At 43.2% G+C, this 26,744-nt stretch overlaps 1 protein-coding gene across 2 annotated transcripts in view; it reads left to right on the plus strand.

Annotated features, from left to right (window-relative positions):
- Positions 1-21,771, plus strand: part of LOC310866077 (SH3 and PX domain-containing protein 2A-like) — a 66,867-nt gene extending 45,096 nt beyond the window's left edge. The window contains exons 7-14 of one of the 2 annotated variants that reach the window (XM_083775382.1): positions 1,882-2,010; positions 12,213-12,326; positions 15,094-15,177; positions 17,531-17,648; positions 17,773-18,104; positions 18,203-18,252; positions 18,334-18,453; positions 18,642-21,771. In XM_083775382.1, coding sequence (XP_083631508.1) covers positions 1,882-2,010; positions 12,213-12,326; positions 15,094-15,177; positions 17,531-17,648; positions 17,773-18,104; positions 18,203-18,252; positions 18,334-18,453; positions 18,642-20,573 — 2,879 coding nt within the window. In that variant the 3' untranslated portion in view covers positions 20,574-21,771. The remainder of the gene's footprint in view (positions 1-1,881; positions 2,011-12,212; positions 12,327-15,093; positions 15,178-17,530; positions 17,649-17,772; positions 18,105-18,202; positions 18,253-18,333; positions 18,454-18,641) is intronic. The other variant, XM_083775383.1, reaches the window with a different exon arrangement.
- The last annotated feature ends 4,973 nt before the right edge of the window (positions 21,772-26,744 follow it).

Here is a 26,744-nt window from a genome sequence, read left to right on the forward strand (position 1 = left end):
GAGCAATTGATCTCAAATAGGAGAGATGCAGCACGGCAAGCTCACTGACAGTTAGGTGAAAGATATTTTCCTAACGGTTTCTGTCTTTCTGTGTTTGTAAATCGTATACTGCCATTCAGACTGATCTCATAGATCAGTTTGAGATGCTGGATTAGAAATGCATATTAAATCATTAAGACCGGGAAAACAGATTTGATATGTGTGGGTGTCACGATTCTTTCAAAATAGCAGATATACAAGCACATAGTGTGTCACTTTGTGGGGGCTATGAGCTTGTAAATCTTCTATATTTGCACATCTTTGAAGATTTTAATTTACTTAAATCTTTGCTTTGGTGGTCCCTGGAATAGAATATTTTTAGATGGGCGGGGGTCCGCAGCCAAATATATAGAATTTGGGGGGGTCCTTGACATTAAAGCGTGGATTGGATGTGACCCTTGTGTTCTTAGGTCTGTGAGCTCTGTGGCTATCAGTAGCTCACAATGTGTGAACTGAATCTCAGCTGTGTGGCTGATTCTCAACTCCAGCTGATGTTTGTTAGTTCTGCTCCTAAAAAAAGGGTCGTCTCAGTTTAGTAGAGCCTGAACGATTTATCGGCTTTGGCCAATATATCGGCCTTTTTTTTTTTTTTTACTACGTCGGTAACAATATTTATTGTGCAGCAATATATGTCCTGATTTTTTTTAGGGTCTCAAGACATCATGATCCTAGGCATTGTGAGCTGTTTTTGAACGTGAAAATATTATTAATATTATAATATTATTAAATGATGTACTATTTACATACCGGTATCTATGTATTCTTTGTACAAAACATAGTCGGGACTCGGGATCAGCATCTGACCCAAAAAGCTGGCATTGGTCAGGCTCTAAATCTAGAGTTTAGGTTGGGTACGTATGGGATATCACTCATAGTTATAAACTCCAGCAGGGCATATATATAGGGCACGTCAATAGATCTTGCTCAATCCAATAGGTGCATGATTTGACCATACAGTATAGCTTTCATTTATGCTTGGGCACAATATTTCACCCATACACCTTGACAAATGAAAAACGAATAATTTCCTGTCATTCACCTGCTCTGTAATGCTTCAATGTCTTCCCAAGATATAAGTCACTGCCCGAGCTCATACGGTTAACCTAGAGGAGCAGAGAAATGCAGGAGGTTTCCATTGGCTTGCCTAGCATGCCGTAGTCAGAGCTCTAGTGTTTCACGGAGGCAGAGGGCCGCCCTCAGAGCCCAGCTCCAGCCCCTTCATATGGTTCTATTTAAGGCCTCCAGTGTCGACTCATATGATTGGCGTACACAACCCCCTACCCTTCTTCCTGCTCCAGCCCCAACTGAGAAGAAGGAGGCTTTTTAAGCAGACTGTTTATTTTCCAGGGGAAACCGACTCTCTCTCCCACTCCACTGTCCTGTCCACAACTGGCAATAGCTCCTTGCGCTTTCATCCTATATACGGTTCTCTCTCCCAATTCTCTCTGTTTTCTATCCTCTTCTACCATCTCCATTTCCCCCTGAAAACATTAACCTCTATCTAGCTACTCTGTTGGACCAGATGGATAAGCACCCCCACCCACGGGCGTAGAATGGACTCTTTTCAGTTGACCGATTGATGCTTGAACTGCTGGAGTAGAGACATTTCACCCCCTATGCTTTCAAGCTCTCCAACTGCCCTGCACTGTTGGGCTGGAGAGAGGGATGCACCTCTATGGCCAGACTCTTAGGAAGATGTACTGAGCCCTCCTGTGTGTATTCCCATTGGCTCAGCTCTGCTGACAAATTGGCCTATGGCACAACGGGTGCCCGGCGGCGGCCGATCTCGCGGGCCCATGGCCGGCAGCTGGCTGACGGCGTGTTTCTTCCCCTCCACCCCAGGTCTGGACGCCTCGGACCCCATGCTGCTGGAGCAGTACGTGGTGGTGGCCAACTATGAGAAACAGGAACCGGCCGAGATCAGCCTGCAGGCCGGCGAGATGGTGGACGTCATTGACAAGAGCGAGACCGGTGAGTGTTCACAACAAAACACACTGAGCGCCGAAACAAGTGATGTGCGGACGCATGGCGCACACACATTATGCAGTACACACTACACATGCGCGTGCACGCAACACACACACACCACACACACACACACACACACACACACCTCTCCAAAATAAACAAACACGGACGTTTCCATGAAAACAATCAATGGTTCCTTTTCGTTCTTGCATCCCCAAAAGTCCTCCCTCACTCCTCCTCCTAAACACCCCCCATCTCTCTCTCTCTGTCCTATCCTCTAAACTAGCCTCTCTCTATGATACACTCTACTACAGCATCTCTCTCTTTGTCCTCAGCCTGCTAGCTGTGCCTTAGCCCCATCTGGAGGCTCACTTTGGCTTGCAGTCAGGCCTGTCCCCCCCCCCCCCCCCCCCCCCCCCCCCCCCCATTGTTGGTTTAGGCTGTGGGCCAGAATGTTGCCTTTAGCAGGAGGAATGTCTTCCAGGCTCATATATTAATTATTCTGCCTTACTCCAACGGAAAGAAAGGCAAGGCAATGCTGGATTTACAAATGCCATCTGTGGAAGAGTCCTTAGTCAGCTGTTTAACCACAGGAGAAGCCTAGGAAACAGGCTGCCTTTTAGGAGCATTATGCCATTACTGTTACAAGTATTGCTGATTGTCACTGATAGAATATGCACATTATACAGTTGAACACTTTGCAGGAATATCTACGGTATGATCCTTCCGCATGTGTGTGTGTGTGTGTGTGTGTGTGTGTGTGTGTGTGTGTGTGCACGTGTGTGGGGAGGAGCTTTTGTTGCAAACTTGAACTTATTCAACAATCAGTGTGTCAACTGTGTCAAACTCCAGTATGTAAACAACCTACAGATTGTCCATTTAATTATTGAGTTATTGAGAACATAATGATACTAGCCTAGGTTCATGTGCTAATTCTGGAAAATAGCCAAAATATTAAAAGAAAAGTACCTTCAAATCATGAATAAATCAATATATACATTTTCCCCGTAAACATTACAAATTAAATTGGGGGTGGGTGGGGGGGTTCTTAGATCTTGCACCAGTAAGACTGATCAATTATGTTTTGTACTTTAGGCTAATTGTAATGAATGCACCTTTTAGACCATACCTCAAATCACCATAGAAAGCAGCTTGAGGATACCCACTTATATATTTCTATTTTTAATAGGATATGTCTTCTTCATCAGTGGGGTGAAGGGAGAGGGATGGGTCCAGTCAGTTAACAGGGTTTGACGTATGGCTTTAATGGTGTGCTGAGACAGTAAAAAAGTAATGGGCCTCATGTGTTCTTCAGAGGGTAGAGGGAGGAGAAATGGTGACCATGGAAGCAACTGGACTTGGGTTTCAACTTTGGGCATGAGTGAAAGCCCAAGGCACAGTGGCCTTACGGAAGAGAGTCAATAGAGTGGGACTGCTTTGAAGTGTCACGTGTGTCCGTTTTTGACTGGGCCTATTTGTTTTCTCTCCGTGGTCTAGAAGGACTTGAACCCACTGGGGAGCCTCCGTGAGGCGGATATTCCAACACCTTGAAGTCCTTTTTTTACCAGGGGCCTTATATGAGGCCCTTCCTCCAGAATCTGCTTGAACTTGGTGTGCATTGGGTTTTAGCAGAATGCTATGCCTCTTCACTATTTCAGCTCAACAGTTGTCGTTGCCATGTTGTGTTTTGTGTGGCGATACTACACTACTGAACCTCGTCACTTAGACCCTTAAGATCCTGTCCCTTTCTCGCAACTGATATGACATCATTCTCAGTTCTGATACAGTCATTTTCCTATCTTGTGTGCTATTCCAAATCTGTCGCCAGTTTACACAGAGCAAAACGGTAGTCCACACTGGTCTCTGCTACTTAAAACAGAGCCCAAGGCTATTGGACATATTATATTAGGCTCAGCTTGATAGTTCCACAGTGGTTTGAAGTAAATACAAGGTGCTGCGGGGCTGTTTCCATGAGCACAACTAAGGATTCTAATTCAAACGTTGATGCCTCCTGCATTGGAAGCAGGCTAAAAGCACCTCTAGCTGTTATGTTAAGTGACATCATTCTATCCTTCAGCTAATGCTAACGAATCCATGTCTCGTTTTGTTCAGCATCCAATGGCTATAGCAGCACAATTGTGCACCTTTTATAGGTTCTGACATACTGATCTGTGAATCACAGAGCTACAGTAAGTGGTGAATGTATGCTCTTTATGAACTTGAGGCACTAAAATGTCAGATATCATGACAAAAAGTTGGAATTGGGTTTTATGGATGTCTGAGCTGTAGCCTACAACATGGACTTTTTCCTGTGTGAAGCAACACCACGCATTTAAGTCAGCATGGTTCCCCTGCAGAGATTTTGGGATGGCCGTACGGAAAATCTCCTCACATGGACATATTCTCATCTAATTCAATCTCAATGGTCCCAATTTGTTTTATATGAGCTGTGCAACAAGAGTTGTGAGTGCACAGAGCGGGATTGCCATCGTGCCATAGATCTAGTGTTGACATTTCACAGCACCCGAGCTTTTTTACTTACAGTTAAACTAATAGGAGTTGTCCAACTGTTGTCTCACTCTGGAATAAAGCCATTGTTCTGTATGCTGTGGCTGCGCCTCGTGCGCCGGCTGTGGTTTTCCTTACCTTGGATTAGATAATATATGCCTTTGACAGGGCACTGAATCTAGGTCAGACCTATAAGCAAGCTCAGCTTTCTCTACTTTTCCAGCCTGTAGTCCCGAGCCAAGGCTGTATTTTCCGTTACCGATGCTGCTGCGCTGTGTGCCTATTGGCCTATATTTTGGAGCGCAGTACAGTGAAGTGTAATAGTTTGTAATGACTAGTTTGACCATGTCTGTCTTTGTTGTTACTTGAACAAGGTACAGTATGGTGCTAAAATCAGTAGGGGACGGAAGGGCATGGGCATAATAACAATAATAATAGCTTGAATTTATATAGTGCCTTTCATGAACCCAAGGACGCTTTACAAAATGCACCAACAACAATCAAAAACTATATGCCATGAGAGAATAAGTGTCTTTTCAAGGCAGCCTTAAAATGGGCATGGGCAAATGTGTAATGGGCTGTGTAATGTTGATGCCTTCCGTTCTGGGGTGGTGATTCAATCATTTTAATTTGATTTAATATACACTAGCTGTCTATATATTTGAAAAATAAATTCACCCGAGAAAGCTGAAAGACTAGTTTTCTTCGGCAGGCCCTGATGCCGTTAAAGGCATCCTAGTACCTTGGTAAAGTATTCAACAAATTTGCCGACCTTCAATTGAAAACGTATACATAAAGATAATCCATGACTGTAATTTTAAGACTTTACTGTACCGTAACTACTAAGTGAAAGTATGTTTGACAGTCATATTAGCTTTGTCCTTGCACTAACTGTGTGATTGTGGTCATTTTATTTGTCTATTTTTTTTATGAGAGTTTGCCAGGGAGAGGCGCTGGCCCGGAGTAGAGAGTGCAGGGAAAGACTCGGAGGGAATATGGAAAAAGCCATTTCCTGCCAAAGTTAGTGGTTCAGAGAGGTTGGTTCATTATAATGGCTTAATGGATCCTCCAGGATGCCTCCTCAGTTTACAGTATGTAGGATGGATGCTAACCAGAGCTAAGCTAGCGCCACAGCCCCCGCTGCATTGCAGATCACTCTAAATGCACTGTGGTCAACAGTTTAAACCTCGTGCTGTGGGAGTCGTGCATGGGAGAGATATGGGAATTTAGCAGTTTCTTTTCACTGTGGAAGTGCAGTTCTACTTTATATATAGATGCCTGTTGTCTGCTTACACATCAAGGGCACTGTTAGGGCTGGCGTTGACCAGTCTGACCCAGAAAATATCCCTCTACTACCGGCTGGTCTGGGTTTACCTTGGCCACGCTCCAAGTCTCGATCACCCTCTCTGAATTGTAATTTGCCAAATGAACTCCAGGAATGTCTGTCTGTGTTAGAGGGGGGCCAACCCCACACCACCAATGTGTGTACAATACATGGTGGTACATGGTCTGCAGGTGACTTCAGGAAGAACCTTGTTTAAGGATGTAAATTAAGTGATAGTGATCTTGTCTTCAAACTTAAAGAGCCAGGACAACTGGTACTTTGTAACGTAATTGATTACGTTATTATGTCGACACAGTGGCTGATGTGGAAGACAACAATGTTACATACAAATACAATTTAAGCATTTAGCAAGCACTCTTATCCAGAGTGTCTTACAAAGAATGGATTGCCAATGAAGTGCCATGAACACAACTTACAACAACAACACCACCACGTGGTTGTGAATGAGGTGGAGACAGAGGGAAGTGAGAACCATAGGCAAGAACAAGTCCTGAATTTAACAATTAGGCCTAATTTTGGTGCATACACTGTAGCATCAACATCAAAGTGGACATCGCAGCTGTCTCTCTCTCTCTCTCTCTACAGGTAAAGAGCATTTTAAGGAGAAGTGCTGTCAGGGACCAATGTATTTTATGGGTTTCTAACTATGCTGTAGTTCTAGTGCAGACTGCAGGACAGGACCCATGGCTTGGTGTACTGTAGACCATAGGGGATCCTTTCAGAGGCAGGGAGGGAGAGAGTAGGTTGTTGCTTGGGTCAACATTAGCTCTTGAAAGTCGTTTTGTGCAGTTTTCACCTCCCCTTGTAGCAGACCCACGCAAATAATTGAAACACAGTGTTTTATGGAAACTGGAACTTATAGTCTGTGCATTGAGCTGGATATGTCCCCCCCCCCTGAGCTTTGATAGTGGATATACTGTTAATAAATACAGAAGCTGGACATTTTTGTGGCGTGTGTGTGTGTGTGTGTGTGTGTGTGTGTGTGTGTGTGTGTGTGTGTGTGTGTTGTCTTACCTCCCTCCTTCCCGTCGTGCACAACAGTGGTGTCAGATTATATCTACAGGATTGCTGAGCCACTGCATTCCTCATTTCAGACCCTGTAAAAAAATATTTTGGATTGAAATATAGTGCAAATGATTCTAGGTCAAATGCATGCTGTACTGTGTGAGGAGGGATAGATTTTAGGATCACATCCTGTTGATGTTTTATATAGAGCAATGTTACATTTGTGATCCATTATGCATGCGTTTAACTACCTGGCATGGTACAGCTATATAGTATATTATATATTGATCTTTGGTCAATACATTCAAGGCAGAAAAAAACTAAATCCAACATGGATGGCAGGCCTCCAATTCTTTGCCTCAGCAGAGAATCTGTTGTTGATTACAGTAAAAAGGAGGCATGGCTCTTTAACCTGATAGATATTCCAGATGGCAGGTACAGTATGGGAGATAAATACAGCTCAGAAGTGAGCTCACCTCTCTTTTGTCTGGGAGTCTTTTTTGCTCGCAGAGATAGTGTAGAATGTAGGACAAATGGGGGTACAGCAAAAGCTTTATTACTTTGATCTCTGGGCCAGGCATCTGTTCTCGTGCTCTTTTTCTCCGTCCAGGAATATACATCTCAAATGGCAAGTTTTCCAACCCCTGCTGCCACATTACAACAATGCAGCCAGCTTTGCTTTCTCTCCCTCTTGTTAGCCGTTTGTTATTGGTCTCTGAAAATTCTGTCAATTAGCCTTTTTTTGTCGGTTTGGAATAATTGGCAAGCATCTAGTTTGTGTTTGTACCAGCAGGCCTCACCAAGTTATCAATGCCCGAGACGCATCCTAACCAGATGCCCGAACCACCTAAGCCGGCTCCTTATTCTTTCAGTCATGACCCACACTTCATGACCATATGTGAGAGTAGGAATGAAGATTGCTCTGTAGACAGAGAGCTTTGCCTTCTGGCTCAACTCTCTTTTCGTCACAAGTGTGCGGTACAGCGACTGCAATACCGCCACCTGCCGCTACGATTCTCCGGCTGATCTCCTTCTCCGTCCTCCCCTCACTCGTGAACAAGGCCCCGAGATACTTAAAACTCCTTCACCTGGGGTAATGCCTTGAAAATACAAACAGTTTTTTGCCACGGCAGCAACAATATCTGTCATAAAGGCCAAACAATCTCCTCATAGTCCAGAGCAGCACTGTCGTCAAGACAAACCATTTGGACTTTCCCAGTTTGAGACTGTGACATTTGAGGTTGTGGTCGTGATGGAATGGTGTAGCGGTGGCACACCAGATCCCTGCCAGGGGTTTGCGGTCGTTGACTATTGTCTCCATCAACCACTGGCCAAAACGTGAGGATTGAAATATAATAAACACCGTTTAAATGTTATAAAATACTGAAGCACTGTAATCGTGAGACCGATTATTGTTTAGCATTGCTATTTGGCATAATTGTTTTCTGAGTACTGTAATTACTCAACCACTTATATTTGTTGGTTCTTAGTGCCAACTCTTATACTTGCACTTTGTAAGTCGCTCTGGATAACAGCGTGTTAAATGCCTACATTATAAATCAGTGTTTCTTTGAGGTGAACATCTCTGAACTAATGTTCAGCAGCTCTCTGTGATCCATCTTTCCCTGACACAGATGACAAGGCAGAAGTGATAGAGAAGTGGAGAGTTACTTTATAGGCTAAAAGACTCGGCTGCATGAGACCCAGGCAGGCCACAGATAAGAGATGATAGTCCACAAGCATTCAGCAAGTACACAAACAGATAATGCAGGGAGATCTCCCTGCTTCGGGAGTCAAGATGGTAAATGCAATGCATCAACTACATACCAACATTGCGTGCGCACACACACACACACACACACACACACACACACACACACACACACACACACACACACACACACACACACACACACACACACACACACACACACACACACACACACACACACACACACACACACACACACACACACACACACACACACACACACACACACACACACACACACACACACACACACACACACACACACGTTCCTCCAACATCTGCAGTCTGCACAGGCAATCCATGTGACTCAGAAAAGGGGAAAATATATGCTTTAGCTCTCCTAATCTCATTCCCACTGTCTCCCATTTCACCTTCCCACAGTTGGATCTACTGTATTTCTACTCCATTCACTCACCTGTCATAACAGCTTCACTTTTACCTACTACACTGCTGATGGGATTCACTGTTGTCTATGTCTATGTTCTGTAACTCAAATAATGCTGCTGAGCCAAGTTTTTCTTTTTTGTGGGAGCTTGGGTTTCAGTTGATCTTTGAATGGATGCATGTAATGAAAGACACGAAGCAGACTTCTCACTGACGAGTTTTAGCTGTGTGTGCTCATAATTCCCACCTGTTTGATATAAAGCTGCGGAAATCAGCAATCGTGTAGTGGATGTGTGTTTTTGAAAGTGCTTTTTATTGCCTCTTTTGAGGCCGAGTGAACTCAACCTAAGCACCTGCTATATGGGATCAGGGTTGAAAAATGCAGGCAAGACGGGCCTAGCCATCAATAACAGCATATTATTTACGCAGTCCTCTTAACGTGACAGTTTGTCATTGCTCAGAATATATACTCAGGTGTTTGCTTAAGTGCTTTCAATGAAGGTGCATTCCCACACACATCATCGCCACGCTTACTTTTCACTTCTATACTCACAGGGTTGCAGAAGTGTGAAAATGACATTTGCCCAGGTTGTAATGCCAACGTGAGAATGGCAATTTGTCAACTTGAGCAGTTTTTTCCTTTATGGACTTTAACTTTTTACCAAGCTCTATAATGGCCCATTTTACTTTATTCATCACTGTCGCAGTCAGGTCAATATCAGCATATGTAAATCTCATGTCAGTTTGTATAATTTGCAATGACCGATGGAAGTAAATAATGACATCTTGACATCTTGAAAATAACAAATGTGGCTATGCTGCTGGGAACACATGACAATTACCATGTCACCTACTATTAATGTCATGAAGGGAAAATACTGGAATCTTCTGTATATTTCCAATAATCATTCTTTACTCGCCGGCACATGTGCATGAGCTTTCAGTTCTGAGGTGGAAAAGGAAAATGTCACCATTTTATTTTTATTTTTTATTTTTTTTACCTCACAGCTCTCAGTGTGATATATTGGCATAAGGTTTCTCTGAAGCCACAGCTTTGGTGTAAAGATTGAGCACATTACATGGCTTGTTAGGTCCTTGAGCATTGGCCAATGCTAGGCTTAGGGCCAGGAGGACCCAACAAGCACAGGCATTATCATCTGTGTGTGTGTGTGTGTGTGTGTGTGTGTGTGTGTGTGTGTGTGTGTGTGTGTGTGTGTGTGTGTGTGTGTGTGTGTGTGTGTGTGTGTGTGTGTGTGTGTGTGTGTGTGTGTGTGTGTGTGTGTGTGTGTGTGTGTGTGTGGAGCTACCCAAACTCCATATAAGCTAAGTTTAGTCAGTCAGTAGTCACATCGTTCAACTGAGGGTGCGACTTGTGTGGCACAGACAGATGTACTGTATGTGTGTACGTTTCAACAATGGATGGATGAATCTGGAACTTCTGCCAACAGATAATGGACATGATGAAGTGAGTCTTTGAAAATGATTAAAGGTGGAGCCTGCAACTTGGCTCTCACCCTGCACTCTGCTTGCTTGGGGGTTTGTGGTGGAGAGTTCAAACCACTATCAGCCTCCAGTAATTGTCCCTGCACTTATCCCCTTAATCCCAATGGTTCACCAATAGACATTTAATTGCTACCTGTCTGAGGGTAATGCATTAAGGATTGCAAAGAGACAAGAGAGACACATTTTTGGATGAGAACTGATTGCTGTAGAAGAGCGATTTGCTGAACGTTCACCTTGCAGTTTTCACTAACACTATGTATTGTATTATGACGTCATTACTTATTAGTACTGTTATGTATGTACTGTTATGTTATGTATTAGCTGGTGCAATAAGCTAACCATTCCAACATTTACGTATGTTCCAGACATTTTAATTTATTGTAGGACAAACTACTACTATCCCTTTGTAGCTAAACAATGCTCAAAAACGCTCCATTCTACCCTTTGAAAAGTGGACACTGGAAGCATGGGCCAGCTGTGCATACGTGGTGGAACACTCATAGCCTCTTTATGGGTTGTCAAGAGGGCTGGCAGCCATATTGTATTCCGTTACCACAACAAATACTGTGTATGTGGCATTCCATGTCCAGGACTATTTAAGTGATGTCTTTGTCACTTCTGTCCCCTGCAGAGAATAGGCATGAAATCACGTCAAGTGTTGCGGTGGGCGTTTTAAATGAATGTCATGGCAGAGCTGCATGGGGTTAGTAAGTTAGGCCTAAGTAATATTGAAAGCATTAGGGAACTTTGTTTGTTGTAGCGGGCCGCTACAACAAACAAAGTTCCCTAATGCTTTCAATCAAACAGAGACAGAACAGAGAAAAAAGATAAATCACCCGCTGCTAGCAGGTGATTTATCTTTTTTCTCCTGTTTCAGATCAAATACAGACTCGAATTCACCCAAAAGCCTAATAAAAATGCACCTAATGTAACACAGTATCACTTTACTCCACCCACTCTGCTTGTTTCATTGTCTTCGTAAAGAAGAAATGCAGTGTGTTCACTGTGTTGTCCATGTCCACCAGCTCTTCAATCACAACGTTTGTCACGAAGCAGCTGTCAAATCGATGCTGTCATACCCCAAGGAATCCAATCACATCAAGCTACAACAAGCCTAATGGAGATCTTGGCCATGCAGTTCATTCCTTTGAAATTATGATTGATGCTTGTGAAAGAGAGGACCTCATCACCGGGTGAGATATAGCTAGGCAGGTCAGTCCGACTTTCCCGTCGCCCCCCAAACCATTATAGAGGCAGTCCGCTGGCAACGGAATCAAGGTTACATGGTCTGCATGCTCATGTGCATTTCTATGTGATCCCCTATGATCCAAATGAGTGTTTTCAATCATGGCTCTGTTTGACTACAACAGAAACAACTCCGGCAATGGGGTAAAGGAGTAGCATCATTCAAATCATACATTCACTAGGAATCACATTGTAAGATGTTCGTCTATAGTCACAAAACATGTCAGGGTCAGTGTAAGCACATGTTTATGTATGAAAACAGGACACAACATGATTTTCCCTTATTACATTACCATGACTGTGCTGTACTGTACTTTATACAGTACATTTCCGATACCTTAACTTCCTTCCCTCAGGAAGTACACCTGATGGCCTTGTTCTACTTTGCCCTGAACTGACCCTGCTGACCTTATTTTGCTCTCCCCCCCCCCCCCCCCCTTTCAGGCTGGTGGTTTGTCAGTACAGCGGAGGAGCAGGGCTGGGTTCCTGCCACCTATCTCAACTCCCACAGTGCAACGCGAGACGATCTGGAGCTGGGGGCCTCCAAAGCCGAGGAAGGTATGACACGTAAGCTGATCTCATTATTGTAGAAACGTGCATGCCATGTATGTAAGCATCTACAAGCTCTCTCTCTCACACACACACACAGACACAGTCACACACAGACACAGACACACACACCTCTACCCTCATGCACTCAGTCCTCCGTGTCAGACAAAACGCAGCGAACCCACCCAAAGAGCCAGCGCCGACCTACGTTGAAGGTTGACGCCCGGGGTCGGCGTGAACAACTCCCTCTGTCCTGCTGCCATCGTAAGCATCCCAGAGACAGAGCGCGGATTGAGCCTTGAGTAAACACAGAGCAGCGGAGCCGGGGGAGACCAAGCCACAGCCGTGTACTGAGTGATGTGCCATACAGTGAAGCACTGTACAGTAGAGAGAGAGAGAGAGAGAGAGACACAGTCTAACACTAAAAACCGTGTGACCCTCCACAGAGTTACTGAGTAAACTCAGGAAAAGCGTTGGGGTGTTTATTTCCACCAGTGTTTAGTTCAGTGTGAGGACATTGCATGAGACGCCATAATGCACTGGTTCCCAAACACTGGGTCGAGACCCAAGGTTGGGTCACAGACCAATTTTTATGGGTCCCTTTAATTGGTTTCCTACATTTTGTTTCCCAAAACATTTTCATTTCAAAACATTTTCATACTAGCTAGGGAACACACCTAATAAAACAGGCAGGTAGGACCCAATTTGCCAGACAACCATGCTGACATGAGAAGCTGGCAAAGATAGACTTCAGTCACGCAATCATCTTGATTTCTTCTCACAATTATCACTTATCAAGCCAGCTTCTGGGCCAATCCAATATCCTTGTTGCATTCTTTAAATATTTTCATTGTAACCTCAGACAAAGTTTCATTGCAATGCAGGGCTGGGTAACATATTGACATTTTTTTGTTTATTGTAATCGTATCATATTTTTCCAAATAAGGTGAATCGAGATTTTACCGATTACAAAGTCATATTTATTTACCGGTAGCCTATTACTGCCAGGCCTAATAAGAATGCCAGCCAAATACCAAGCAGTCAAGATAATTATAATAACTACATAATTTGATATGTGATTCTATATTCTGATATTTATCCATTTTCTCTTCTGGTTATTGTGATACTTTGCCCTGCCCTAGCACAATGGAACTCCAACCTCATAATATCACATTCAAATTCAGAAAACTTTATCATTTAATGTTTTATAGTATATTTGTACGAAAGAAGAAAAAAATCATTGCATCTTACACTTCCAAACAAACATTCAGATTTTCCAGCACTCTAGCCAAGAAATCTTGTGTGTACGATTTGTGTATTCCCTAACAATGGGACCCCGGATCCCTTTGGCAATTTTATATCTTCTGACTTGAGGAGGGAGGGAAACAGAATGCATTTGGCTAAATAGCTCTACAGTTTCACAATGTGCTGACTAGCCCTTTGCCTCCCTAGTGGGACGTATAGACTACAGAACGTCTTCATTCCCCTGTTCAATCCAAGATTGATGCATACCACAGAAATATTACCACACGCACTCATGACACACACACACACACACACACACACACACACACACACACACACGTTGCAGATAGCAGGCTGCCAAAGTGCTTTGGGGGGGGGACGTGTCTGTGTAATTAGTGTTTATGTGTCTAGTCAGCCCTGGGATTTGCCCACAGCCCATAAAGCACCATCGTTCTGTCAATCCCATAGACTGCAGCAGCCTCTGCCACCTCTCTGTCACCAAAATGGGGACGCGTTTCTGGAAACCTGGATCTGGAGCTCATGATAAAGTCTTCGAGAGCCAAGATATGGACACTTTGATAGCTCAAAACAGTTTGAGTTGTGCCCCCCCCCCCCTCTTCTTATTAAAAGTAGTGTTAAGATGACAGTACTGTGTATATCTTCTGCCTCCCAGTGGTCATATTTCACACATAAATTAATTGTAGTCCATTAAATTAATTGGTTTTGCCTTATCAATGGGTTAGTGATGCGCAGGTTCTTTTCATACCGCATTAATTCAGTGGTGGACAGTAACAAAATAATTTGTTTCAGTATGTGTACGTTACTTGAGTATTTGTATTTTTGGATACTTACTGTTTGAACAACTCATCACATTATGAACAACTTAAGCCCCATTTCAAATATAGTGAAAATATCAGCTTTAGATCTGCTATTTCCACTACTAGACCGGGGCGCCGTGGCCTACTTGGGAACGATGCGTGTGAATACGGTCAATGGCATTTACTGATAAAAGTGTTTCCTTAAATTAAGACAATTTAATGTGTACCCTGCAATTTCAAATGTTGGCACATGACAAAAGGTCTTCCTGTTGGTGCTAATCATTCTCATCTGTGTTTTACGTATAAGAAAAGGCTGTGGAGAATTATAGACCTGTTGTGGCACACACCACTCCAACCAGTGGAATTCTCAGCCTCGTTATTAATGCGATGGCATTCCTGGAACAGCAATGTGTGTCCCAGATGCTCAACCAGGACAGCATGGGAAAACCATGCTGCTAATTACAAGGCCCAGAGATGATAGCTCGGTTTAACACTTCCTCTGTAACATTCACTCAACTCTCCTCACCAGCCGCCTCATCATGTCCGATTGTGGTCCTGTTTCCTCCATGTCTTCCATCCATGTAACTAATAATGGCGACCCTGTCAACAATCATGATGTTGTTTGTGCCTGCTTTTTATGTTTCCCCATGTTTGTTTCTTTGTTTGTGTGTGTGTGTGTGTGTGTGTGTCTGGTCGGCATTTGTGTCCATCAGTCACTAAGCGCCGTAAGGCCCATCTGAAGAGACTGGACCGCAGATGGACGCTAGGGGGCGTCATCAGCAGGCAACAGAGCCGTGGTGAGATGCTGCGACACCTCCTGACCCCCCCGCCCTCCACCCCCATCCCCCCTCCCTACCATCCATTGTCATCATCATCGCTCTGTCACTGGTCAACCCAGGAGGTTTATCATTCTCTGCCGTGCCGTCCCCATTCTTTCAGAATTCAATATGGAAGAAGAAAACAAAGGGGGCGACATTTTCTTTGCCACTTAAGCCCTTACATACAATCATGCAATGCCCTATATACTTTATTAAACAATGAATAGGGAAAACACCACGCGTGAGCTTGTAGATCGGCTCATTTCGACAAATACAGTACATGCAATGTACATCATGACTTCATACACCTACAGTATGGCATTAAGATACATAGATTCTTAAAATTGTAATTGCATTCTTGGTTTTTAAGATTCCACTGTGTGTGTGACCTACAGAATGTCCAATATTTTAAAAGAGAAAACTCAAAGTTGCCAGGTCTGCAAAATGTCAGTGCATGTTCAGTCTCGTTACCTTACTGTCAAGGTCATGATCACGAACCAGAAACCCACATAAGTAACCACTAACTGATGCAAACGCAAGCAAAGCATGTAAGCAAAGATGGAATCAGCAACTTTATATAGTAATAAAGAGAAGTGAACCAGCATTATTTAACAAAGTTGCTCCATGCATTGTAAGTGGTTTATTATCATCAGCAGAATGTGCCAAAACCATCTTTTCTGAATTACAGAAGGGGAAAAAATTCCTTCCTTCTCATTGGCGTAAACGACCTCGATATGCCATGTTATAGCTTGCAATGTTCTGAGTTTTTATGAGCAAATGAAAAATGTAAATGTACATATGTAGTCGTTTTCACAGTGCGGTGGAACCTCAACATGTTTTCTGCTGTGGTGTTTATAGCAATCAAGATTATAAAGACTATAAAGACTTTAAAGAGAGAATGTGCTTGCACATAATTCCCTTTACCAAAATACCAAGGGGTATTTTGACAGGATATGTAGTTGGATTACTGACAGAAGTGCAAGGATAGGCCATTTGAGTTCACGCCTAACGTCTGTGCCTGTTTCCACACAAGTGAAAGTTGGTGTCTCTGGAATGCAGAGGTTTTTCCACCCTAGGAACGAAATCCTGCTTAAAAAGAAAAAAAGTAATTGTGCGGAATACACAAAAAAAAGGAGGTTAACATAATATCTGATTCAGAATTTCCCCCCACTGTTAAACATCACTAAAGGTTGAGGGGAGCCACGTGAACAGGGTTTCCCTGAGTGGGAAGTGTTCTACTACCTCTGAAACAAGGAGACCGGAAGACCCAGAATTCAGAAGAGAGCAGAGCAAAGCATGCAGGATGTGTCCTTTAACCTCCCATTTGCATACCAGTATCTGTATTTGGAGATTTGTCTTTTAAATCTGTAGTTCAGAACATTAACCATTCTGTATGATCTAAAGTCTATAGACTCCTTGTTAATAATATGAACATATTAATATAATTAATAATATGTTAATACAATATAACTACAGTATGGCACATCTGCAGTGGCACATCTGGAGGTGGTCTACCCACTCTTCCATTGAGTAGGACACCTACTGGTTAACAAGTTGTACTGCCAGAAGTTCATGAGCACAAATTATCTCCCCAGGCCAAGTGAGGAGTGACTCTTGCCTGAGTGGTAGAAATGTGGTCTCTCATGTGGGAGACTATAGGGTTTGAAATGACTCACAGGTAGGATATCAAAGTTATCCCAAAGCCCTTCACCCCTTTTAGAACTTGCGGAGAAGGAACGACGGTTAAAAAATAAATCAAAAAGATTTACAGTCCTCTATTCTGACAGGTTCGCTTACAAGCTTACTGTCTCTTCTATTTTAAATGATCTTTTTTTTCCTGTGCTGTTATATGGTGAGGAGAGACCTCTGCTCTGTAATGGTATGAAAGACTGTCAAGAGTTTGCCCCTTGGCCTCTTGGGAAGTCACAAATCAACATGGTGCCTCTGTTTGCTGCTACCTGCAGAGTTAAGAGATGCTAGCTGTCCCAAAGCCAGAAGTCTGTGTAGTGTCACTTATTGTACTTGTGTTTGACGCATACGTGTCAAATAGTTTACCATAGAGTTTCACAGCGTAGTTACCCTTGATCAAAGTAAATGTCAGTGACTACCGACTACTATTATTACATACCATTGTGCCATGTATTTGACGAGAAAGACATATTGCCTGGGATTCTGATGATACCATTATGACATTTTTAGATATGCATCACTTCCTTTTTTCTTCTCTCTCAAGATAAAAGACCTTTAGATCTTTTTATCTTCTTGAATAATATGCCATTACTCCAGACTGACATGAGCCTTTCTCATAACCTTTCTCCTCTGACCTTGGCAGAAGAGAAGTATGTAACAGTGCAGCCCTACACCGGCCAGGGGAAGGATGAGATCGCCTTTGAGAAAGGAGTCATTGTGGAGGTGATACAGAAGAACCTAGAAGGCTGGTGGTTCATCAGGTAATGGTCGGGTCACGGTTCCAGATAATGTGACAGGGCAGACATGAGACATTTGGTTCACTTCCTATGCATATCTAATATATACATAATATATATCCCTCTTTTGCCAATTCTGCCCTACCAGGTACCAAGATAAGGAGGGCTGGGCTCCAGCCTCCTATCTAAAGCAAGCGAAGGATGAGCTCTCCCCCCGTAAGAAGACTGTGACTGGTCCAGTGGAGATTATTGGCAACATCATGGAGATCAGCAACCTGCTCAACAAGAAAGCCCTGAGTGAAAAGGATGTGCAGACTGAGGGCCTCCCAGAGGAAAGCCCCCGTGTGCTTAGGAGGGAGATCAGCCTGCCTATCCCCTGCTCTGACACCAGCCCTGGCAACACACCACAAGAAGTGAAGAGCAAAGCAGAGCCTGCTTCCCCAGCTGTAGCCCGTGTTGCTCCTCACAGAGTTGAGATCGGTACGTTGCATTTGTGTGACTGTTTGCTCATACTTGGCATGGCATCTGCCCATAAAGTAGTAATACCAATCACATGCATCTGTTGTTTTTGGGAACAGGTTCACCAATTCTCAGGCAAAAACCACCACCCCGAAGAGATGCAACCTTGGTATGTTTTCTTCCCCCTTTCCACACATTTTCTTTGGTCCACAGCATAGCATTATAATTAATTGTGCCACTCTCATTTTAGGGATTCCAAATGCCTTCACCTCCAGAGCCCCCTACTGTTGAAGCAGAGTATTACACTATTGCAGAATTTCAGTCATGTATATCAGATGGTATCAGTTTTAATGGAGGACAGAAAGCTGAGGTAAGCTAAATCAGATTTTCAAGATGTTCCTTTACATGACCATCTTGTTCTTGCATAATAATCACACACATATGTATAAAGCAGTGGAATCACCTTAGCAATGGCACTAGCTTGTGTTAAAGAACAAGTTAAAGGATATTACACTGCCACCAATATTAAACTGACTCTTTCTTGGGCATGTATCATAGGTGATTGAAAAGAACTCGGGCGGCTGGTGGTATGTCCAGATAGGAGAGAAGGAGGGCTGGGCTCCCTGCGCCTATATTGACAAACGGAAAAAGCCAAACCTGAACCGGAGAACAAGCACACTGAGCCGACCCAAAGTTCCACCTCCAGCTCCACCCGTTAAGAAGCAGGACTCAGTAGAGACTGCACCCCCCAGCAGTCCTGGCTCTGAGGCTCCAGAATCCCCTGTGTCTCCTGGCAGGCCTGTGTATGAGGAGCCAGAATATGATGTCCCGGCAATTGGCGACCTAGACATGGAGTCCGAGTTTGAATTCCTGCGAGGAGACAGTTCCTTGGTGGATAGCAAGAATGAGGACACCTCATCAGAGAAGGGTTTTCAGCCCTCTCCCAAGCCCTCCCCAGCTTCGTCGCTTCACAGTGCCTCCTTCAAGATGGGCGAGTCGTTTGAAGAGGGTGAGGCAGAGGAAGAGTGTATTTATGAGAACGACGGCTTCAGGCCCTTCCGAGAGACTCCGGAGAGGCAGTGCAGCAGAGACTCTAATTCCTCCAAGACAAGTGTCCTGTCTGAAAATGGAAGGGCCGCAAATTTAAAGACCACTTTAGGGGGAAGAAGAGCTGGAGGGAACAAGCTCAAGATCAACTTGAATGGAAGCACGTCTTCGACCAAAGCTGGGGAGGCCTCCAGTCATAAATCTGCCTCTAATGAATCCACACCAGACCTGTCCCAGCAGTCCAGACCTAAGAAAGACCAAGAGGAGAACAAGACGCCCTCTTCCACCAAATCTTCTTCTAAACCTAAGCCGGTAGTAAGGCCTAAACCCCAGCTGTCCAAGACCTCCAGTGCAGAAAAGATGGACATCAGCACCCTAAGAAGACAGCTAAGGCCAACAGGGCAGCTAAAGAATGGCACCAAGGCCTCCAAAGGAGAGGACTCAGAAACTGCTTCGGTTATCTCCTCTGAGGACTCCTTCTCTTCCCAAAGCACGTCTGACATCTCCATCTATTCCAAGGGCAGCCGGGGAGATTCTGACTTGGAGGGTTGCAGCCTTTATCGCACAACAGACCCTTATGACAAGGTCCAAGAATGTGAGCTCAGCTTCCCTGCAGGGGTGGAGGTGGAAGTTGTGGAGAAGCAGGAGAGTGGCTGGTGGTTCGTCCGTTGGGGCGATAGCGAAGGCTGGGCTCCAACTTACTTCCTGGAGCCTGTCAGGCAGCCAGATGACATGGCTGCTGGGTCAGAGTCCGATGGTACCCCCACCAAACCGGGCAGCTTGAGCAAGTCTAACAGCCTTGAGAAGAATGAACAGAGAGTCCAGGTCCTGAACAACATCAACCAGAACCTGAAGAGAGTCACACCACCCATACCCTCCAAGCCACCAGGGGGGATCTCCAAACCCACCAGTCTGGTCAACGGATCTCTGAAGCAGAATGCTATCAAACAGCAGCAGGTGGTCAGACCTCAGTCTGTCTTCATATCAGCCCCCATCGTGGACCGGCCCAGTCCCGTCAGTTCTCTCAGGAGGAATGAATCCCTCAACTCCACTGACCACCCACGCTCCAGCCCCACTGTGCGGCGGAATGCCTCCTTCGGCATGGCGCCACGCAACACAGAGGCAATCATTAACACAGTATTATCCAACAGGAGCAGACCTGGTACTGGTAGCTCAGAGTCTCTCGGCCACGTCTCTCCCAAGAACGCTCTCCCGGTATCCACAGTGAAGCCAAAGCCCCACATCATCCATAACAACCTCAGAGAGATGTATGTCTCCATAGCAGATTACCATGGTGATGAGGAGACCATGGGATTCCCAGAGGGGACCACTCTGGAGGTTTTGGAACGAAACCCCAATGGCTGGTGGTACTGCAAAGTTCTAGACAGTGGCAGGCCAAGGAAAGGATGGGTTCCCTCAAATTACCTTGAGAGAAAGCACTAGCACTCATGTTTGGAGCTGGCAGAACTCTGGACGTGTGTAAAGACTACTTACACAGAGGCATTTATTTGTGTGTTTTATAAAAAGGTTAACAATATAATGTCAAGTAAGAATTTAAACCATAATAGGTACCTCTGCCAGCATTAGCTGGCAGATCAACTTGTGATATCTCCAAAAGTGAAATTGTGTAAAAGTAATCTGTTTGATACGGCACCTGGGACAGGCAATGGGAGCGATACTAAGGCTTGGTGATGACTAAAAAAGAACACCAATACGAGCAAGCAACTATTTACCTTTTAAGTAGTTTGCTATACCATTTTAAAGAGATTACTGTTAACTTGAAACACCCTAACCGTCTGAAAGTAATTCAGTTCTTCAGTTTTAAATCCTTGAACATTCTTTTCATTTTATATGGTTATGTTCTTGATTTCACTTTAAAGCACTTAGCTTACAGCATGTCTGAAACGCTTCTATTATAACGACAATGCCTTGGGCTGTTGAAAATAACGTAAAACATCTTTTTTGTATTTTGTAAGTAAAATAGTCTAATATGTCTTTGCCAGAGCTTATTTGTGTTAGTCTCTCCCTGATATTGTCTTTTTGCATGTATTTACTTTTACCTACATGTGAAATTTAATATTTTGCCTATTTCAATATTTTTTATATTTTGCCTAATGAATATATTGTATGTATCTGCTTGTCACGAGATTTCCCTATTCCTCAATCTGTTTAGAGCCCATCAAGGATCTGTCAGAAAAGTCCCTGATGATCCTAATATAGATTTGAATTAAAATATCAGTAATTTCTTCTCTTTATTTGTTAGATAATTGTCAAAAATGTTACTCCCCTGAGTAACCGATATTTATTCATTACTCAAAAAAACACATTTTGTACATGATGGTCTGGATAATGAAATGTTCTCGTATATCAGCATAATTTCTTTCCTTCCTATATTATTATTTGATTCACAACTGTTCACAACTACAAGTTCTACAACAATTATCCCCAAAAGGACTCAATATAAAGCATGTTAACCTAAGTTTCTGCTGGGCAGTACAACTGACACAACGCTTAAACTGGAGTAGTGTCAGGAAACTCACTTTTGTTTCATGGTAACTATGTGACCAATGATGATAATGAAGTGCCAAATGAATGAAGTAAATAAATGCACTTTTGCACAATAAGATGTGCATCATTTTAATTTGCTTTTCTCACAGGTATGTGATATTCTTTGTGTCTTTGTTAGTCATGCTATGGTTTTAATCATTATGTTAGGACATGAAGCAGCAGGCCAAGGACCGTCAGCTTGTGAATAGCAAGTTGCAGTGCATCAGCAGCAGTTTCGCTGAACCTTCTCTTTAGTATGTGTTGTAAAGCATCACTTTTTACTACCCATTTCTTTTTAGATTTGATTAAGTGCCCAAAATGCTAAATGATATGGCATCTATTTGGTATAAAAGATAATGTGCCATAACGTGAACAATTTATGAGCATTTGGGTCTAAGGGCAATGTTTTGGTCACAGGGGATAGTATTAAGCCCAACACACACCGGGTGTGCAGCGACGCGGCAACGCCTGGAAAATAGAAGTATAGAACAGTGGCGTATTGGACGGAGCGTCAGGCGAGGCGTGAACGTGTGTCGGTGTGGGATAGGTTCATTGAAAATAACGGAGGCGTTCGCAGGCGGTGTGTGATGGGCTTTAGTATTCCAACCCGTTATACTGCGTATAACGGGTTGGAAAGTAGTGCTGCACAATTAATTGAAAAAATCGAGATCTAGATTCAGACATCCATGCAATCTCCTTTCTAAAGCAAGCAAGAATCGTGCAGCACTAGCTGACTGCCCAATTCATTTTAGTTACTCGTGTTTTTGCTACAAGGGAGACTTTAAAAGAGGTTTAAGTCAAGCACTTTGATGTTGTCTGTTTAAAGCCACAGTAGTTGGCTCCATGTGCCACATTTTTTATGTAGTAATGAGATGAGAATCACATTTGAGCAAGAATCGTGCAGCACTATTGGATAAAGTGGGCTGTAACAAACATGAACATACTGTACTATACTGTAATGTCACTGGTCAGTGAATTTCAGATCAACTGGCCAACTCGCTGAGGAGAAACATGGATGAAGATAGAATTACAGAATGACTTGACTGACAGAACGGATAAAAATGAGAATAAAGTTACAGAGTGAAAATCTCGTTGAGTCTATTCAAAGTAAAGGAAATGTTTGACAAAGGCAGGAATTCATATTTAAGGTACTTACCTTAAACATGAATTCCTGCTTTTGTCAAACAACATTTCCCACTTCTCCCAAGAAACACTGTTCTAGTAAGACCTGTATTTTGACTTTGGCTGGATTTCTTTCAGTGGTCAGTGGCCAGCTTAAGATAGCATCTGACAGAGTCAAGGTTTGAATTATGAACGTGGCATTGCAGTCCCACAGTCAGAAGCTACACAAGTGTATTTTCCAACATTGGAAAACAGCATTGTATGCTGAACCTGAAATGTATTAACCTGAAATATGACAAAATGTACAACCCTGTAGGATTATCATGTCAAATGTGTTGGATGGACTACTTCATCCACATTCAGTCTAGACACAAGATTTTGCAGCTTAGTGCTACGTAAGTTATATGAGTGTCTTAGATATCACCTGTCGTTCGGAATGTTTGTTGCTTGAAATGGAAATGGAAATCCTCAAAATCAAAAGAACAATGAGGTGAAAAGGAAGGCACTGGAGTGACTCTGCCGCCTTTTTATTATAGGTGCAGTGCAGAGTACAGAGATGGACAACGTTTTGAGGTACACTACATCTTCCTGATGAAGATGTAGTGTCCTCTCTTGCCATTGTCCCGTTTCTGTGATGCACTCGACCTGCGTAGCTTTACCTGGCTGATGCAGTGAAACTGAAATAAGATAAAGAAACTCTAAGTACAATATGTCACTTAAAAACTGAGAGCTAGGATATTAGATTGTTTAATCAGTTCATATTTATATAACATAGATGTACTGTACATAGGCCCAATAGTAGTGTCCCTACCCTAGTACCCTCTCTCTGACTCTTTCCTACTGTACTGTAAAGCAAGAAATGCTTTCCAAAAATAATCTTTAAAAGACAGGAAAAGTGGCACAAGGTACAAGGCCAGACTACACAATGTGAGAAACATGTCCTCTTGAGGCAATTCGACAAAAGGTTGAAGTAAGTTACTTTCTTCCTTGGCTCAGCTAATTGTATGGCAGTGTTGGCAGGTTGTGTTCAGTGCTTGTGTTTCTTGTCATATGAAAGGTCAAAGATTGATATGTTCATTATGTTCAGGGCCGCAGGCTTTCAAACATTTCACAAATAGGAGCTTACAGTATGATTTTTCTATGTAGTTGAAAATAAATCTTTTATATAGGCCTAACAGCCTTAGCTGTTAGTGGCTGAATGGATTGCTCATTTGCAATTAAATTACAATGGCTGACACAACACAACGCTAATGTATTCTGAAGACATTAAGCCGGTACAACTCTCCATGGCCTCTGGAGGGCAGCAACAACCAACAGCTCAATGAAATTCTCTCTCCCCTCTTTTTATCAACAAACTGAGACAATGGTGTGTGAGGGAATCTCAATCATCATTATCATGACTTTGCTTTTTAATCATTTCTCAGAACAAAATGAGAACATTTTGCTCATATTGATATAATTGCACTTGTCAGCAGAGGCTGGCTCTTGACAGCCTCTGCTGTCTCTGTCTCTCTTTCTCAGTGCTCAAGGAAAGGGCTTTCTTGTCCAACAGTACACCCAAAGCTTAAAGTCTTAGCAGCAGCTGATGCACAAACACAAGCACTCAGCATGTGATGTCTGATTGAGGGTGGAAATCATTAGTACGCCACCTTTCTGGAATACAAATCCAATATCCTTCCTGAATCCTGTCACATCACAAATGCATTTGACCATTTGACTGGTGAGAGGAGATATCAGACAAGGCCCTTTAAGCCTTTCGAAAAAGGGTGGCCAGGTTCACTGAGAGGTCTGAGTGGAAAGTCTGTGCGTACACACAGACACCAGAGAGAGATATACTGTATTCATGTCACTTTCACAAACCCCGGCTGTGTATGCCCCAACACTCAGCCCCCCCATCCAACATCCATCCCCTGAGAATACTTGGCCATGAACAATGGCCGCCGCTGCCTGTTTCATATCCAGACGTCACAGGGCAGTATTTGTACGTATGGGAGTGCAGTGTAAAACAGTCCCACATTAGCGCCAGGCCAGCAGAGTAGTAAATAACAGATGATGTTCACTCTGGCCAGGTCTACATACCTCCGCTCTAAACACTTTCTGTGTGAGTTATGGCTGTTTACTAAAAGCCTCTTGTCGTTGTTATTCATGTGCTGGGATGTAACACAAGGCATACTACCGTGCAGAATGGTCCCTTTGAGCATTAGAGAGGCTGAAACGTGACTGCCTTTTTTTATTGGCCATTTAAATTTCCATGGAAAATCAGTGTAATTCCATTAAACACTTGACTGGGACAGCAATGAGGTAGGAGCTGTTGGAAATGCTATAGTCTCTTCAGATACAGGCACACAAGTATTGGCCTAGGTTAAGGGCATTATAAGGGCTTTGTCCAAGTTAGCCCAAATCCCCAGGGTACAGGGGCATTCTCCACGTTAAATGGATTAATAGTACACACGAGTATGTAGTGCTAGTACACTAGTTTAGTAAACTAACTAAGTGCTTGGTTTAGCTAGAAAAATAAGAAATTGTCTGCAAATTACTGCATGAAACAATGTTATCCAACAAATAAGAAATTTGCACGTATCAAAAGCCAATACCAAGTGTTGTAGACCAGGCAGAATTGTGGAAAATGTGCTGTGCTGAAGTCAAATTGATTTGGTTTTTAAGACTATCAAGGGGTTCTGAATTAAAATTTGCTATATGCCCAGCTTAAAAATGGCCAATAATATTGATATCCACATTTGGTACTACCGAACGAACAACATGGAAAAATGTGATTCCAGTTGAAATCTAGCTATGGGAAAATGAACTGGAACAGGTTACACGTCATACACCTTCTGGAAACCCAGAATTACAGTTATGCACAGAGCCTATCAATGTAGGCCTACTACTAAATTAGTATTACACCTGGCCATAGGCAACACATTCCTTTGTATGTTTCAGTTTAAATAAGTGACTTTAAATATTTATTGTTAATTACTTTTTTCACACCCCTAGTTGTTATCAACGTCACACTGATCACAGTAGTGTGAGGTTGTGACCTAGACCAATGGTTCCCAAACCTTTTAGCTTGAGACTTAAAAAAAGAAATTTGATGTCTCCTCCGGACCAAAATCTACAAGCTTGTATGACTACTACGTCTTAATTGTTCCCCTCTAAATATTGGAATAAATGAAAAAAAAAACGTTTTGAAAATCTTTTGAAATAATAATTAAAACAATGGTCCATGACCCAGATATGGGTCCCGACCAAGGGGCCAGCTAGGCACTCCAATGTTGAAGCGCTGGGCCCTAGTGGTAAGAGGAAGGACTGCAGGCGGACCCGTGGATTCATGACGAGGAAACCCAGTGCAGCTGAGCTTTAACATTGAGCGCTCGGTTGCACTTCCGCATTTGACCTCCAAATTTTGGAGGTAAAATGCGCCCAAAAAGGCGGAAATAGACGGTCCCTCCGGCGGCTTCAAAACGCCACTGAGCAACTTCCACTGACATGAATAGCGGAGCTTCGCGCCAGTTCAGTCTCTATCCTTTTAATACTCTATGGTCCCGACCCACTGTTTGGGAAAACAGTGTTGTGAGTCATGATGGCACTTTTATATTTGTAAATGCATTATGTCGGTTGAGTAACACGGTGCCACAAAGTAGGCTATAGGCCTACATTTTAAGTGCTTAATTTGTCCACAGGAAAAGCATTTCAAGTTGCTGTCTGTGTTGGTTTATCACAACCGGGCATGAATTCAATATACACAAATATAACAGTCAAATTACTGACTAGAGTCCCAATACTCATTTCCCAGGTAATTCTGTATGTTGTACAATTGTGTAATCTCCATCATACGTTAGTCAATCATAAATACTGACAGTATCAATGTAGCTATACAGCTAACATAATTTAAGGAAAGTCTGTCTGAATGAATATCTGAAACACACATCCTCACTCGCTGCACCA

The sequence above is a fragment of the Protomyctophum parallelum genome, assembly GCF_964188405.1.
Source record: "Protomyctophum parallelum genome assembly, chromosome: 10".
Taxonomy (NCBI): domain Eukaryota; kingdom Metazoa; phylum Chordata; class Actinopteri; order Myctophiformes; family Myctophidae; genus Protomyctophum; species Protomyctophum parallelum.